General features: G+C 40.9%; 2 protein-coding genes and 1 non-coding gene across 3 annotated transcripts; all 3 read right to left on the bottom strand.

Annotated features, from left to right (window-relative positions):
• Positions 1-4,427: 4,427 nt before the first annotated feature.
• On the bottom strand, positions 4,428-7,072 carry LOC121774087 (receptor-like kinase TMK3). Its single transcript, XM_042171016.1, has 2 exons — positions 4,954-7,072; positions 4,428-4,873 (listed from the first exon to the last, which is right to left on the bottom strand). Exons 1-2 carry the CDS (start codon positions 7,070-7,072, stop codon positions 4,428-4,430), a joined length of 2,565 nt encoding a protein of 854 aa, XP_042026950.1.
• Positions 7,073-7,691: 619 nt separating this feature from the next.
• Positions 7,692-7,763, bottom strand: TRNAE-UUC. Its single transcript has one exon. It is a non-coding gene; the product is annotated as a tRNA-Glu (tRNA).
• Positions 7,764-10,565: 2,802 nt separating this feature from the next.
• On the bottom strand, positions 10,566-12,518 carry LOC121770602 (aluminum-activated malate transporter 2-like). Its single transcript, XM_042167361.1, has 6 exons — positions 12,231-12,518; positions 11,989-12,129; positions 11,621-11,902; positions 11,434-11,540; positions 11,215-11,358; positions 10,566-11,136 (listed from the first exon to the last, which is right to left on the bottom strand). The coding sequence occupies exons 1-6, from the start codon at positions 12,496-12,498 to the stop codon at positions 10,726-10,728; spliced, it is 1,353 nt and encodes a 450-aa protein (XP_042023295.1). The 5' UTR covers positions 12,499-12,518; the 3' UTR covers positions 10,566-10,725.
• Between the last annotated feature and the right edge of the window lie 719 nt (positions 12,519-13,237).

The following is a 13,237-nucleotide window of genomic DNA, read 5'->3' as shown; positions in this document are numbered from 1 at the left end:
GGTAATGAGCCGCTTCACTCTTGTAGATGGCGCAGAATTTTTTGACATCTCTGTCGACTCGGTCAAAGTGAGCACGGAGCATCTTATATGTGCGGTGGCGGGACACCTTTGGCTTAATCTCATGGTAGGCCTCGGTGACCTTTTCCCAGAAGCACTTCCGGGGTTGTTGATTCCCGACGATGGGATTGTACGAGACGCTGATCCAGGCGTTGTACACCTCCAGCGTTTCTTTTGGGCTGTATGGATGCCGGCCTAGATCCTCCTCCTCCTCGTCCGCCTCCGCCCTGGAGCTTCCACCGCCTCGGACTCCCCCCCCCCCCCCCCCCGCGCCTCGGCCTCCTCCACCACCTCGGCTTCCTCCTCCGCCTCGGCCTTCTTCCGGAGTGGGTTCAACGGAATAATCCTCCCAAATCTGGGATAATCACTGCGAATACCTCGGGGCGGAGGGGACGGGCGTATGCATCCACGTCAAAATGGGGTGGTTGGTACCCCCCGACTTCGACCAACCCTGGGTGCCCTGCTTTGACGAACCGGATCCACCACCCAGGACATTGTACATGCCCCCAGTCGCCGAACGCGTTGATGTCGAACCCGTCGGAGCCGCCACCGCCAGAGTTTCCGTCGCCGGACATTTTGTGATGAGAGGTTAGATGAAAATTGGAGAGGAAATGGAGATGATTTGGGAAGAATAGATGTGTATTTGTGTGTGAAATGAGAATGAATTAGGAGTATTTATAGAGTAAAAAATAAAAAATAAATAAATAAATAAATAAGAAAAAGAAAAAAGAAAAAACTTATAACGGTAATATTACCGTTTTTCGTTTTTTAAATTTTTTTTAATTCGGATTTAAAAAAAGATTTATTGCGTCAGCGTGACGATGCCCACTCGCGGGTCGGCGAGTGGGCGTCACGCATGGCGCCGGAGCGCGCCACGTCGCCCTGGCGCGTGGCGAGACGTCTCGCCATCCATCACGGCAGGACGGAACGTGTGGCGGGCTGGGGACGAGACGGGGAGCTGCAACGCGTCACGCTGCCGTCTAGTCCCTTAGTGACGGATTACGGGCCACCCGCGTGACGCGTTGCGAGTGGCCTCATCTTGCTGCTCTTAGCCCTCTTCGTCCAACACTTTGCTGGCTTTTCTCTCTCGGTGTCTCTCCCTCTCTCTCACTCTCTCTCTCGTGCCGCTTAAATGCATTTATCACTGCAAAAGCCAGGGGTGATTACACCATACGTACAAAAAGTTTCACCAATGTTTCAAATTAGTACAAAAAGTTTTAAGTTCACGTGTATTATACAAAAAGTTTAATTAGTGTTTCAAATTGATACATTCCGTCTAAATCATTTTACACCGTAACTTTTATTATTTTTATTGTATTCTCGATATATATTACCTAGCAGAATTGGTTTCGAGCATTAGCAGTGGTGCGAATATCCCGGCGGACATCCCAAAAACACCTCATGCCACGTCATACAGACATCCCACTGTGGATGCCACGTCACACGGACATCCCACTGCACAGTGGCAGACATCCCCAAGGACTTCCCTCAATAAAAATTCACAAATTAAACAATTTAAATTTTGACACAAATACGGGGAAAATGAAACCACTTTATTTTAAAAAAACATACTTAATTAAAAAAAATACATATTTATTAAAAAATTACATTGTTAAAAAAACAGCATTCTCACTCCTCGGATTCCCCGCCGCCAGTCCCCTCGCCATCCGCGCCGCGGACTTTTGCCCAACCGGGCGACGGCGGCTGCCCGACGATGTGGGCGTCGGGAACTTTGCCTCCTCGGGGGGAGTTCGTGGGAACCAGCACTGCTACTGTACTCCCCGAAGACGCTGATCTTCGTCCGCTTCGGCCAGCCAGATTCAACACTCGCAGTGAACTTGGCCGAAGTCTGCACCACAATATAGACCTCCCAATATTTGAATTCCCCGAACCCATGTGCAGTGTCGATGAACTGATGGTGAGACAAGAGCTTCACATCCTCGGCAGACATGCCGCTGGTTGCCGAGCGGAGGTTGTTTGTGTAAATGCCGGCAAATCGGCTGAGCTGCCTCCTCAGCCGCTCCCACTGTTTCCGGCATTGCTCTCCATTGTGAGGCTTCCCCCCTGGCGGTTTGACTGGAGGTAGCTTTGGCTAATGCGCCACCACATCCTGTCGATGTGCTGGTTAGCCCCGACGTACGGATCCTCCACCACACTGATCCACGCCTTCGCCGGCGCGATGCACTCCTCCATGCTCCAGACGGTCCTCTTCTTCCCGCTGGACCCCTCCCCCACCTCAGCGGCCCCCGCCTAACCACCGTACATCGGAACGGGCGAGGTAATGCCTCGTCCCCTGCCTCTCCCTCTCCCTGGCCTCCTCCCCCTCCTCCCTATCGCCGTTGGTGCGTCGGTGGGAGAATCCTGGATCGAAGATAGCCCCAACTCCTCAAGCGAGAACGTCTCCATGCTAGTGAACTGAGTCTCGAGAGGAGTACTCGGCGGGTTGTCTGGCGCCAGTAAATCCATATAGGGCCGATAGACGTTGTCCACCGGCGATTGGGGGACCCCCTGCCTACCCCCCCCCCACAGCGCCATGCGATCCCTGCATCATCCCCGACATTATCATCCCGGGCATCTGGGGCCTCATCCCGGGTATCTGGGGCATCATCCCGGACATCTGAGGCATCATTCTCGGCATTTGGGGCATTCCGGGACTCGCCCCGGGCATTTGGGACATTTGGGGCATCATCTCATACCACTGCGGGTACATGTTGTAGTACCCGGGCATCATGCCCGCCGCCGTTTGAGATTGGGGCATCATCCCCGGCATTTGGGGCATCGCGGTGGACATCGGCGTACTACCGCCGACGGGAAAATAAGGCGCATGTGACTCGCTCGTGGCGGGGGAATCGCTATCGTGTTCTTCGAAAGAAAAGTATTTTAGAGAGAGAGATACTCGTTAATACAAGTGGTGTGAATGAAATGAAGTTCAACGATACGTATTTATAGAATTATTTAAAAAAGTAATTAATGCAATAATCGGGACGTCCACGTGGATGTCCGCGGGAGTCAACGCAATGGCGGACGTCCGCACGGACGTCACGACGGATATCCGTGGAACGCCGCGGAGCTCCGGTGTCCGCAGCGAATGTCCGTATCTGTGCCTCCCTTGCACAATGGCGGATGTCCCGCACGGACTTCCGGCACGTCGGTCCGAATTCCGCCGGGACGGGCAGCATTGCTAATGCTCTTAGTTGATTATGTTAACTATTGGAAATTCCTTAACTTTTTCATTAGTTAATGCAACTTTTCATCAGCATCTCCATCGGTCAGGATTAATGGAAATTTTTTAGACAAATATGTTCACATTAATTTCGACTTGCTCCTTTCATGTTATTTTTTATTTGCTTCTTGTTTTAATTAATTAAATTTGCATTTAGATACTGGAAATTTTGTTGCTTCTCTAGCAATAAAGAAGGAAATTAGGAAAAGAAGAAGACGACTAATGAACACCAAATCAGAAGAAATAATTGGAAGCATATGGTCGGGATCATTTTCATTTAGCACACTTTAAAATTCGACAGCAATTAAGAAAAGTAAAAGGATTTTTTTTTTCTGCAGGGGATTATTCTTATATAAAATAATAAAAGTTAACAGTGTTAAATGATTTAGAGGGAATGTATGAATTTGAAACACTAAATTAAACTTTTTGTATGATACATGTGAACTTAAAATATTTTAAACTAATTTAAAATATTGGCAAAACTTTTTGTATGTATAGTGTAATTACCCAAAAGCCATCTTCATCTTGCTGCTCTTAGCCCTCCTCCAACAGCTTGGTGGTCTGTCTCCTTCTCTCTCGCTGGCTCATGCACTTGTAACCGAAAACTGGTTCATAACATGCTTATATGTTGATATTTTGCAGAATACTTGAGCAGGGTAGCCAACTACGCCCAGATTATGCACCCTCAGGTTTATCTCTTATACATGCTTCCTACAAATATTATGTGTGTAAATGGTTTCTTGGCTTGTTCTAATTTTGATGGAAATGAAGCAGATACCTTTGAAGAAACTGATCCCATAACTTGCCACCTCCAGCAAGGAGGACTGACAGCTCAGGCGACCTTTTTAATGAACAACTTAGCTTGTGTTTTGTTGTCTAAATCAGATTAGTATCCAATATGTACTATGCAGGCAGATTATGTAATACTAGTATTCTGTTTTAATGAAAATCTAGCCAGAAATCTAATAGGAGTGGAGTACTAACAATAACAATTTTGCTTTCATGTTTCATGCATGACAATATATTTTGCAACCCTAACTAGACCAATGAAACAAATCAAACAAATTCATGATGATTATGAAACAAATCACATTCAAGTTCCAGTCACAAACATATGAATTCAGTTTTTAGAGAGAAATCTGCATTGCTAGTGGTGTGATTGTGAAGGAGCATTCAAAGCAGCCACCCTGTCTTCCTCTTTCCAGCTCTTGACCAGCTCGGGAAGAGGCATCTCCGACCTAGTGCTGGAGCACCGGCTCATCCCCTCGTGCGGCCTCCACGTCTCCACCAACCGTGCCAGCACGCTCACCGCATACCCCATGTCAGCGCGCCGACTAGGATCCTTCACCGTGCAGTGCCCTGCCAGCTCAGCGACCGCCATTATGCTATCATGCCCATCCTCATCCACATTCAAAGCAGGATCCACACAAGCCAGCAGAGTTTCCCTATCCTCTTTTATCTTCCAGAACCAATCCACCAAATACTGCTTCTCCTCCGGCCTCTGCTCGTCCACCGCCACCAGCCCCGTCACCAGCTCCATCAGTATCACCCCGAAGCTGAACACATCCACCTTCGTAGTGATCCTCCCCGTCACTACAAAAAAACTCATTCATTAGATCTAATTTTATAAATTCAATAAACTGAAATTTCAAGCTATAAATTTTGATGCACACCAGCGTATTCGGGGGCGAGGTAGCCAAACGTCCCGGCCAGCCTGGTGGCGAAGGATGTCCCCGAGTCGAGGGCTAGCTTCACCAACCCGAAATCAGAGACCTTGGCGCGGAGCTCATGATCCAGGAGGATGTTGGAGGACTTGAGGTCGCGGTGGATGAAGGTATAGTGCGCCATGGAATGCAAATACTCAACCCCTTTAGCAACATCAAGAGCAATTATGAGCCTTTTACACCAAGACAGAGGCTCTAAATCCATCATCTTCCAATAGAAAAGGTGTCTGCTTAAAGCGCCTTGAGGCATGTACTCATAAACCAGAAGCCTCTCGTTTCCCTCCCCGGTATAGCCCAGGAGGGAGACGAGATGGCGGTGGCGGACAGAGGACAGGACCGTGATCTCTGTTTGGAATTCGCTTGTCCCCTTGTCGCTCATCACCCCGGATTCCATCCTCTTCACAGCCAGCATAGTGCCATCTTTGAGCTTCCCCTTGTAGACGACGCCAAAGCCTCCTCTCCCCAAGATGTTCTCCTGCGCGAAGTTGTCTGTCACTTCGCGCAGCGATGAGAGGGAGAAGATCGGACTGGTGCTGGCCTCAAAAGTCCGGATCCCGCCACTAGCAGAGGATTCCACATCACCATTTTTGCGACGTCGTCTCTTCATTAAACAGAAAATGATTGCAAGAACCGCAACAAGAGTGAGAAGTGCAGCAGAAGCCAAAATGATTCCGAATCTTGATTTTGTCGAATGCGCAACATTACCATCAACATCACTTGTTTCATGCGAACTTGGGGAAGAGGGAGTATCATAAACTACCTTAACATTGGTAGGGAATTTAGGCAGTGGCACCTCCAAATCATTGCCTCTTAAATCCAACAGCCTAAGTGATCTCAACATAGTTAAATTCTGTGGGAGTCTCCCCTGCAAATAGTTGCCTTCCAAGTGAATCTCCACAAGTGAAGATAGGAGGGAAAGCGAAGGGCTAACTGTGCCATTAAGCATCATACTCTTCATGTTCACAACCGAAACCTCCTTACTCGGGTTGCAAGAAATCCCCCACCACGGCCCTGCACACGGATCATTCCCCTTCCACTCGGACGCAAGGCTAACCGGATACTCCACATATTTGAGAAATTCCAAAAGCGCGTTAACTTGTGGATCACACTGCAAACCAGGGTCGGGTTGACAGAACGAATTTGAGGCGTACGAAACTTTAGCAGCACTGAGCCTAGGCATTGTCCCCATGAACATGTTATTGCTCAAATCCAATAATTGGAGGTTCAAACGGGCTAGCCCCGGGGGGATTAGGCCAACGAGCAGATTTCCATTCAGATTAAGCTCTCTCAACGACGTTAGAGAGCCAATGCTTTCAGGAATGGGCCCTGTGAATTGATTCCCATGTAGCCACAACTTAGTTAACAAAACCATGCTCCCAATCACACCTATAGAGCCATTCATGCCACCATATTCTTGATTATTCAGCCACAGAATCTGCAGCAACGAGCCAGAGAAGCTCAGGGGTATCCCACCACTGAGCCTATTAGACGACAGCATCAACGAACTGAGAGACGAAAGCTTCCCGAAAAAGGAAGGAACCTCCCCAAATATGTTGCAAGAGGAGCAAGAAAAGTTCACCAAACGCGTGCAGTCAGCTAGATCACTCGGTATAGACCATCCAAAACTCTGATTGAAAGGATTGTTATCCAACGCTAGAACCATCACATTGCTTAATCCTCGGAAGAAATCAAGAGGGATCGTTTCGAATCGATTCAAATTCAAATATGCATACTGCAAATTGGACAAGCCACTGAATGAGGGAAGATTTCCATTGAAACGATTGTTCTGGAATCCAATGTTCTTAAGCTGGCTGAGCTGATTGATATTCGGGGGCAGCGGGCCCTTGAGCCCGAGGCCCTGAACCTGAATCGCAGTGACTCTGCCTTTGGAGCAGCCGATGTGGGGCCAAACGGGGGGCCCGCATGGATCTCTCCCTGTGTTAGGCCATTTGAGAAGATCTGGATTTTCCAAACCCTTTTTGAAATCACTCAGAATCTTGAAATCGTTGGGATTTGTGACGGCGTTGGAACATCCAAGAAGGAAAAATAGGAGCGCCAATCTTTTCATTACATCAAATTGATCCGGGCATTATATGGTTGGTAATAATGCGACATGAAGTGATCGAGAAATTAAGGTGAGACGAACCTTGGTGATGAGTGATGAGGTGTGACATGACATGCATGCAGATTTGAAGAATATTGGATTGGAGGAGAGTGCTTGTTTTTGGGGAAAAAGAGAAGGGTGAGATGCGGTAGATTTTGCATGGTTTCGGTTTCTTGTTTAGGGGTTTTGACTTTGAATGCTCAAAGCCTAAACTCGATTTGTACATAAATTCTATCGCCATCACTCCCCATTTCGAGTTTGAGTTGTTTTCATCAATTTTACGAATTTATTTCTCGACCAAAATTCTAGTAATTTTGTTTAATGAAAGTATATTGGTGTATTATTAGTCATATGATATATAAGTATATGCGTGAATCAAATTGTGTGTGTGACGCACACTGTTCTATTTTTAAGTATCATAATTTGATTAAATATACTAAGTATCATAATTTGATTAAATATACTAAATCGGTAAAAAGTATTTATCTAATAATTCAACTAATTTCTTAACGAAATAGAGTTTTAAACGAGTAAATACAAAGGAAAAGATAGAGCACGTTGCCAAAAAAGATATCACAAAAAATTCCGTTGCCGGGAATCGAACCCGGGTCTCCTGGGTGAAAGCCAGATATCCTAACCGCTGGACGACAACGGATTTGTTGCTAGATTTCGTATATCTATGTATATAAATGGTGATACAGCAGTTTTGCTGTTTTGGTATACTCCTACAGATGGCTTGGTGGTAACTAATGTTTTAAAAATCGGACCAAATTGAAGGGCTCCATTTGTGACTTCGAAAAATAGTCGATATGATATATATGATGATTGGGATATTGTTAGTGTAAACAAAAAAAAAGAGAGGTAATGATTAATGAATGCTTCATGACTCCGCCCAACAACTCGATTAAAAATAATGATAACACTCGTAACTCATCTAATTGACATTTTAAACCTATTTATTTAATATTTTCTCATTTTCTTTGTAAAAATATAATAATTTCAAACTCTAAAAAACTAGTACTACTACTTTGATATTGTAAAATAACTTTTACGATTCTTAATTTGTTAATTATTAATCCCAATTAATCGATTTATGTTACATTAAACTTATTTTAAATGAAAAAATGGTCGCATCTAATTATATTCGTATGAGACATTTCCTAAAGCTATAGAATAAAATTTTATTCCGTAGTTTGGAAAAAATAGTACTATATGCATTGATATATAATTGATGGGTACAATAGATTAATTGTTGATTTGGTAGTAATATAGAGGTACTACTTCCGCCACCTTTCTTGCATTTTTCTTACTTTATCAATTATGTATTAAAATTCGTGTCAATTTATAATGTTGTCAATTTTTTTTTAACAAAGGGAGGGAGTATAATATAGAAACAGTGTTTCTTAAAGTCACTACTCATTGATTATATTTTATGTTGTCTACCAAGTTCGAGGTTTGTCTTGTCAAAATTCCATGTGGGGAAGAACATGGCTGAGGCAGGTCAAGACATATGTGGGAAGAAAATAAAAGAGTTGCTTAACATTGTTTTGTTGGTAAAGACAAAATTCAACAACTCTTCGGTCTTCCAATTTCAACTGTCAGCACCGGCCTTCGACACCATTTCTATCCTTTTCATACTTAGCTCTCCACCTTGTTTTTTCTATTTATATATTTTGTTATCCATGAAAAAAACTTTTACCCGTAGTTTATAAATGATGAGAAAAAATTAAATATAATAAGCAACGAAAGCAAAGTAAGTAAAATAAATTATTCATAATATCATTTTCATTAGTTTTTCCAAAACTTCTCATTTAATTATATGTAGAAATAAATTACTATAATAAAATACTATAAACCATTCAGAATTTTGATGGTCACAATTAAACGTTAATTAGCGATCTCGTCATATATATTATCAATCGAATGTCATCTCAGATGTAATATTTGAAGACGAAAAAATTAGACAATTAAGTATGTAATAAATTAAACTAACTATTTTCTCTTTCCTAATAAATATCTCAAAATTTTAAGTTTCATGTAACATTTTTTATTTAAATCTATTTTTTCATAAAAACATATTCAAATTAATGCAAATTCTAACAATATCCTAATTGTATATATTCACTTGACCAAATTTATATAGTAAATATTAATTTGTTTATAATGTCATCACGGCAATTGTACAATGTCATCACAACACTTACACAATGTTATCGTGTTAGTTATACAATATTATTGCACAAGTTATAAGTAAAACGTTATCATCTCAGTTGTACAATCTCATCCCACCAGTTTAATTTATCACATCAATTATATATAATGTCATTAGACATGTTGTGTACAATACCATTATAACAGTCGGGAGAATATAATACGGAGTAACTCTTAGCAAAATTAATAATAAGAAATTTGTATGAAAATTTCATTAGAATTCTTATAAAATTATACCCACTCCATCATCCTATGTGATGGTATGAAATTTTACCCACTCCATCATCCTATGTGAAGGTATGAAATTTTAGAAATTTTATTTAATGTGTAAGTAGAGAGGAAAATATATTTTACTATATTAATGAGAGAAATAAAAGGCAGTTGATGGGGAGATAGAGAAAATGCAGTTGAATGTATTAATAATGATTTCTGTTTTATAGATAAGGAAAATATGACAATTTAATATTCCCACCATCCGTCATTTATAGTGTCATTTAATGTGTTAAAAAGAAAGAGAAAATATACTTTAATATATTAATAAAAAGAAATAATAGGTAATTGAAGTAATAATGGAGAGATAGAGAAAAAGCAGTTGAATGTATTAAAGATGATTTACTTTTTATAAAAAGGGAAATGTAATATTTTTAATACTCACTATGTCCGTCATTTATAGTCTCATTTTGACTCGCCATAGATTTAAGAAATTATATAACTTTGTGAAAATAAACGAGAAAATAAGTTAGTGGAATGGAGATTTCACTTTTATAGTATATTAGTTTTATAATAAAATATGACTGTAATTATTTGGGTGAATGGTGGAATCCACTTACATAAAATGAGAAAAAGCAAATGAGACTTTAAATCGTGGATATCCCGAAATGACAAAATGATATATTTTTTATGGATGGATGAAGTGGAATGAACTAAAAAGAAAAGTGAAACTTCTTTTTTGGGTTGAAGAGAATATTTAATTTGATAATATATCCTTTAAAGGAATATTTTAAATAAAAAAGTTAATGCAAATTTTAAAGTTTTGATTTATTTAGGAAAGATGATGGTTCTAAAATAATTAAATGATACTCCATTTCATAAGATGAAAAAAGAAAATAACAAAATGATTTGTTAAAATAAATTAAATATTCTTTTAGCATCTGATATTAATCAATCTATGATTAGATCAACCACCACATACATTATTTCTTGTCATCAATATAAAAGGATGGTGTTATAATTATAAATTATGTAAACAAAAATTTGAAGGTCCACAGCGAAAATAGTAGTAGTAATCGAAATGTATAGAATGCTTCCTCAAAACATCCAAAATTCTTTAGTACTAGGAGTTCTAGTACTATACAACCCAAAATGATTGTATATTTATTTGCTAAAATCTAAATCATAAACACTCCTCACTCAACAATAATATTAATATGGGATCCTAGAATGCTAGGAGTTCTCTGCATTTTGTCGAAACTTAACTCTCTGTTGGGCTCGCGATCAACCTTCTTGAATCTGGCCGACGAGGCGAGTTTGGCAACGGCCTCGTCGATCTTCACGGTACACCCGAGTACTTCGATCAGCAGCGAAGCCACCGCAACTGCGGGGACTATGTCGAGAAAGTCGGCATTGGGCCAGAGCCCGGATTTCATCAAGGCCTTGAGCTTCGCGGCAGCAGACTTGGCATTCACAACGTGGGCGTCACGTGATGAGGAGCATGTCATTGTCTGAATCCCCATTGCTAGCTCTCTCAGCGCAGAGCTGCTCTCTAAGATTATCTTCTTGCAAGCTTCTTTCATCTTTTCCCGATGCTGTAATGGCGTCTGCACCAATACTAATTGGTTAGCTTTTAAAATTACACCAATTCTAATTAATAAATTAAAAAACAAATTTAATTTTACCTGCACATCTGAGTTGAGATAAGAATTTAGTGCATCAATCTTGTATGCACACTGTCTAGTGAGAGAGCCAATTTCGACATATTGGTGCCATGGGTGCCGGTACCTGAATTTACCGTGTCTCGGCTCCCATTTCGCAAAATTTACCTAATGTCAAAAAATATAACAGTGTTAGATGTTAAAATAATTTACTCTTATTTAATTTAAATAAAATAAAATTACCAATGAGTCCTCGACGCCTTTAGAGTTGAGAACAGATTCGTAATCATTTAGCAACGCCTGGTTTTTGTCATCTTTCGCTTCTTCTTGGAAGTAGACTCGTCCAAAAACTATTAAAACGACAACAAGGATCTTATTAAAACGACAGCACAGAACTGATTAATAAATTACTAAAAAAAGTGTAAAAAGCGAAGCGACCCTCCCAAGAAGGTCCCGAGTTGTTGAATGTTGGAGGCGGTGAGTTTGTGAAGATCTTCACCAGCCCAAACGGGGCATACTAACAAGCAGACCAAAACGGTGGCGCTGCCGCCCACCAAGATGGTCGTCAGCCTCCCATAAGCCATGTCCCAAATCTCGTCGTTTCGATACCCAGACACCGATATCAGACTGAATGTCAGGATGAAAATCAGTAGCCCATAATCGTATCTCGCCCTTATCTTCGGGAAAAATCGACAAAATGTGGTCACAACAGCTGCATTTGAAGAAATTAATTAGTTTAAACAATTATTTACAGCTACTACTAAAAATAAAAATGAAATTGGGTGATTATATATTTACCTATGACGAACACAGACAAACCGAGCAAGATGACTTCCACTTTATCGCCGGTGTAACTGGCAGCGTAGTGCGCCACAAAACCCAGCGCTCCGCCCAGCAGCGTTGCAATCGCTCTGTTCACCCCTTTTCCCAGCGTTGCTCCTGCAAAATAATTACAAAAATAATTAATCCGATTAATTAAAATATATGTATAATCAAGTCGAAACATATATTATATATATAGCATCAAGTGGAAGACATACCGACGGAGAATTCGAAGACGACGACGACGGTCATGACGGCCCACATTGCGTTAACGCCGAATCCATCGTAGAAGAAGTCGAAAGAGTAGAGAAGAGAAACCAAGGCTAAGGCTAATCCCACTTTGAATGCGTGGACGACCCTTCTCGGATCTTCCTGTCCTAATCTCCGGGCTTCTGCTCCGACGCCGGTTATCGCATTTCCGATATTTCCCAAACGGGATTTAATTTGGTTCACCACTGTCACCTTTTCATGGTTTTGTGTTTCCATTTTTGCCTCAGGTTTTTCCTTTCTCCTTAAGTTGTTTATCGAGTGTTGAATTTGGAGAATAATAGTGTATTTATACAGCAGTTGTTCACCAGAATCAAGTAGTTTACGCGTTTGTTTTGGAATTTTCTACTCACCGTCACATACTACCTTTTTGTGTCGAATCATTAATACAGAAACTTATTTTTAATTTTATTCTTGAAACAAAGAAACCAGGGGCGTTGCTACTTGAGGAGGGTAGGGTGCAAATGCCGCACTCAAAAAAAATTTCTGTACCATTTTCTTCTTTAATTTTTACAAAATTTTCAATTTCCTTCATAAATGTCATCCCTCAAACTCTAGAAATTTCTTTGTAAATATATTTTTGCCCCTTCTGAATTGAATTCTTGGCTTCGCCCTGAAAGAAACAATTTAGCCCGTTAACCTTTGCGGAATTTATACTTGCTACATTGCATTAAAATAAAGATGCATTATAAGTATTAAAAAAAAGCCAGTCTAAAAAGGCTTATTATTAATATTATGCTTTATAATGAAAGATGTTATTGCATTATTAATTAGGATTTAATTGTAGCCAATTGGGGTACATAATTTATTTTAAGCATTAAATTAATTTTTTTGCCAATTGTTAATTATTACGTTGATTGGTCTCTAATTATCATTACAATAATAAAAGAATTCTAGAAAATGACAAATTTTATAAGAGAAATGATTTTTAGACATAATGCCAGCTATGCCATAATGG

This window comes from Salvia splendens, chromosome 2, assembly GCF_004379255.2.
Source record: "Salvia splendens isolate huo1 chromosome 2, SspV2, whole genome shotgun sequence".
Classification (NCBI taxonomy): domain Eukaryota; kingdom Viridiplantae; phylum Streptophyta; class Magnoliopsida; order Lamiales; family Lamiaceae; genus Salvia; species Salvia splendens.
The sequence above is the reverse complement of the archived record's forward strand: the minus strand, read 5'-3'. Positions and strand labels throughout refer to the sequence as shown.

What these genes read in the sequence shown, in the direction of transcription:
- LOC121774087 (XM_042171016.1), bottom strand. Translation starts at nt 7,072, where the DNA reads ATGAAAAGATTGGCGCTCCTATTTTTCCTTCTTGGATGTTCCAACGCC. An exon ending in CCTCGCCCCCGAATACGCTG is followed by an intron (nt 4,874 to 4,953) that starts GTGTGCATCAAA and finishes GTTTTTTTGTAG; the next exon opens with TGACGGGGAGGATCACTACG.
- LOC121770602 (XM_042167361.1), bottom strand. Translation starts at nt 12,498, where the DNA reads ATGGAAACACAAAACCATGAAAAGGTGACAGTGGTGAACCAAATTAAA. An exon ending in CGTCTTCGAATTCTCCGTCG is followed by an intron (nt 12,130 to 12,230) that starts GTATGTCTTCCA and finishes ATTATTTTGCAG; the next exon opens with GAGCAACGCTGGGAAAAGGG. An exon ending in AAGGCGTCGAGGACTCATTG is followed by an intron (nt 11,359 to 11,433) that starts GTAATTTTATTT and finishes TTTTGACATTAG; the next exon opens with GTAAATTTTGCGAAATGGGA.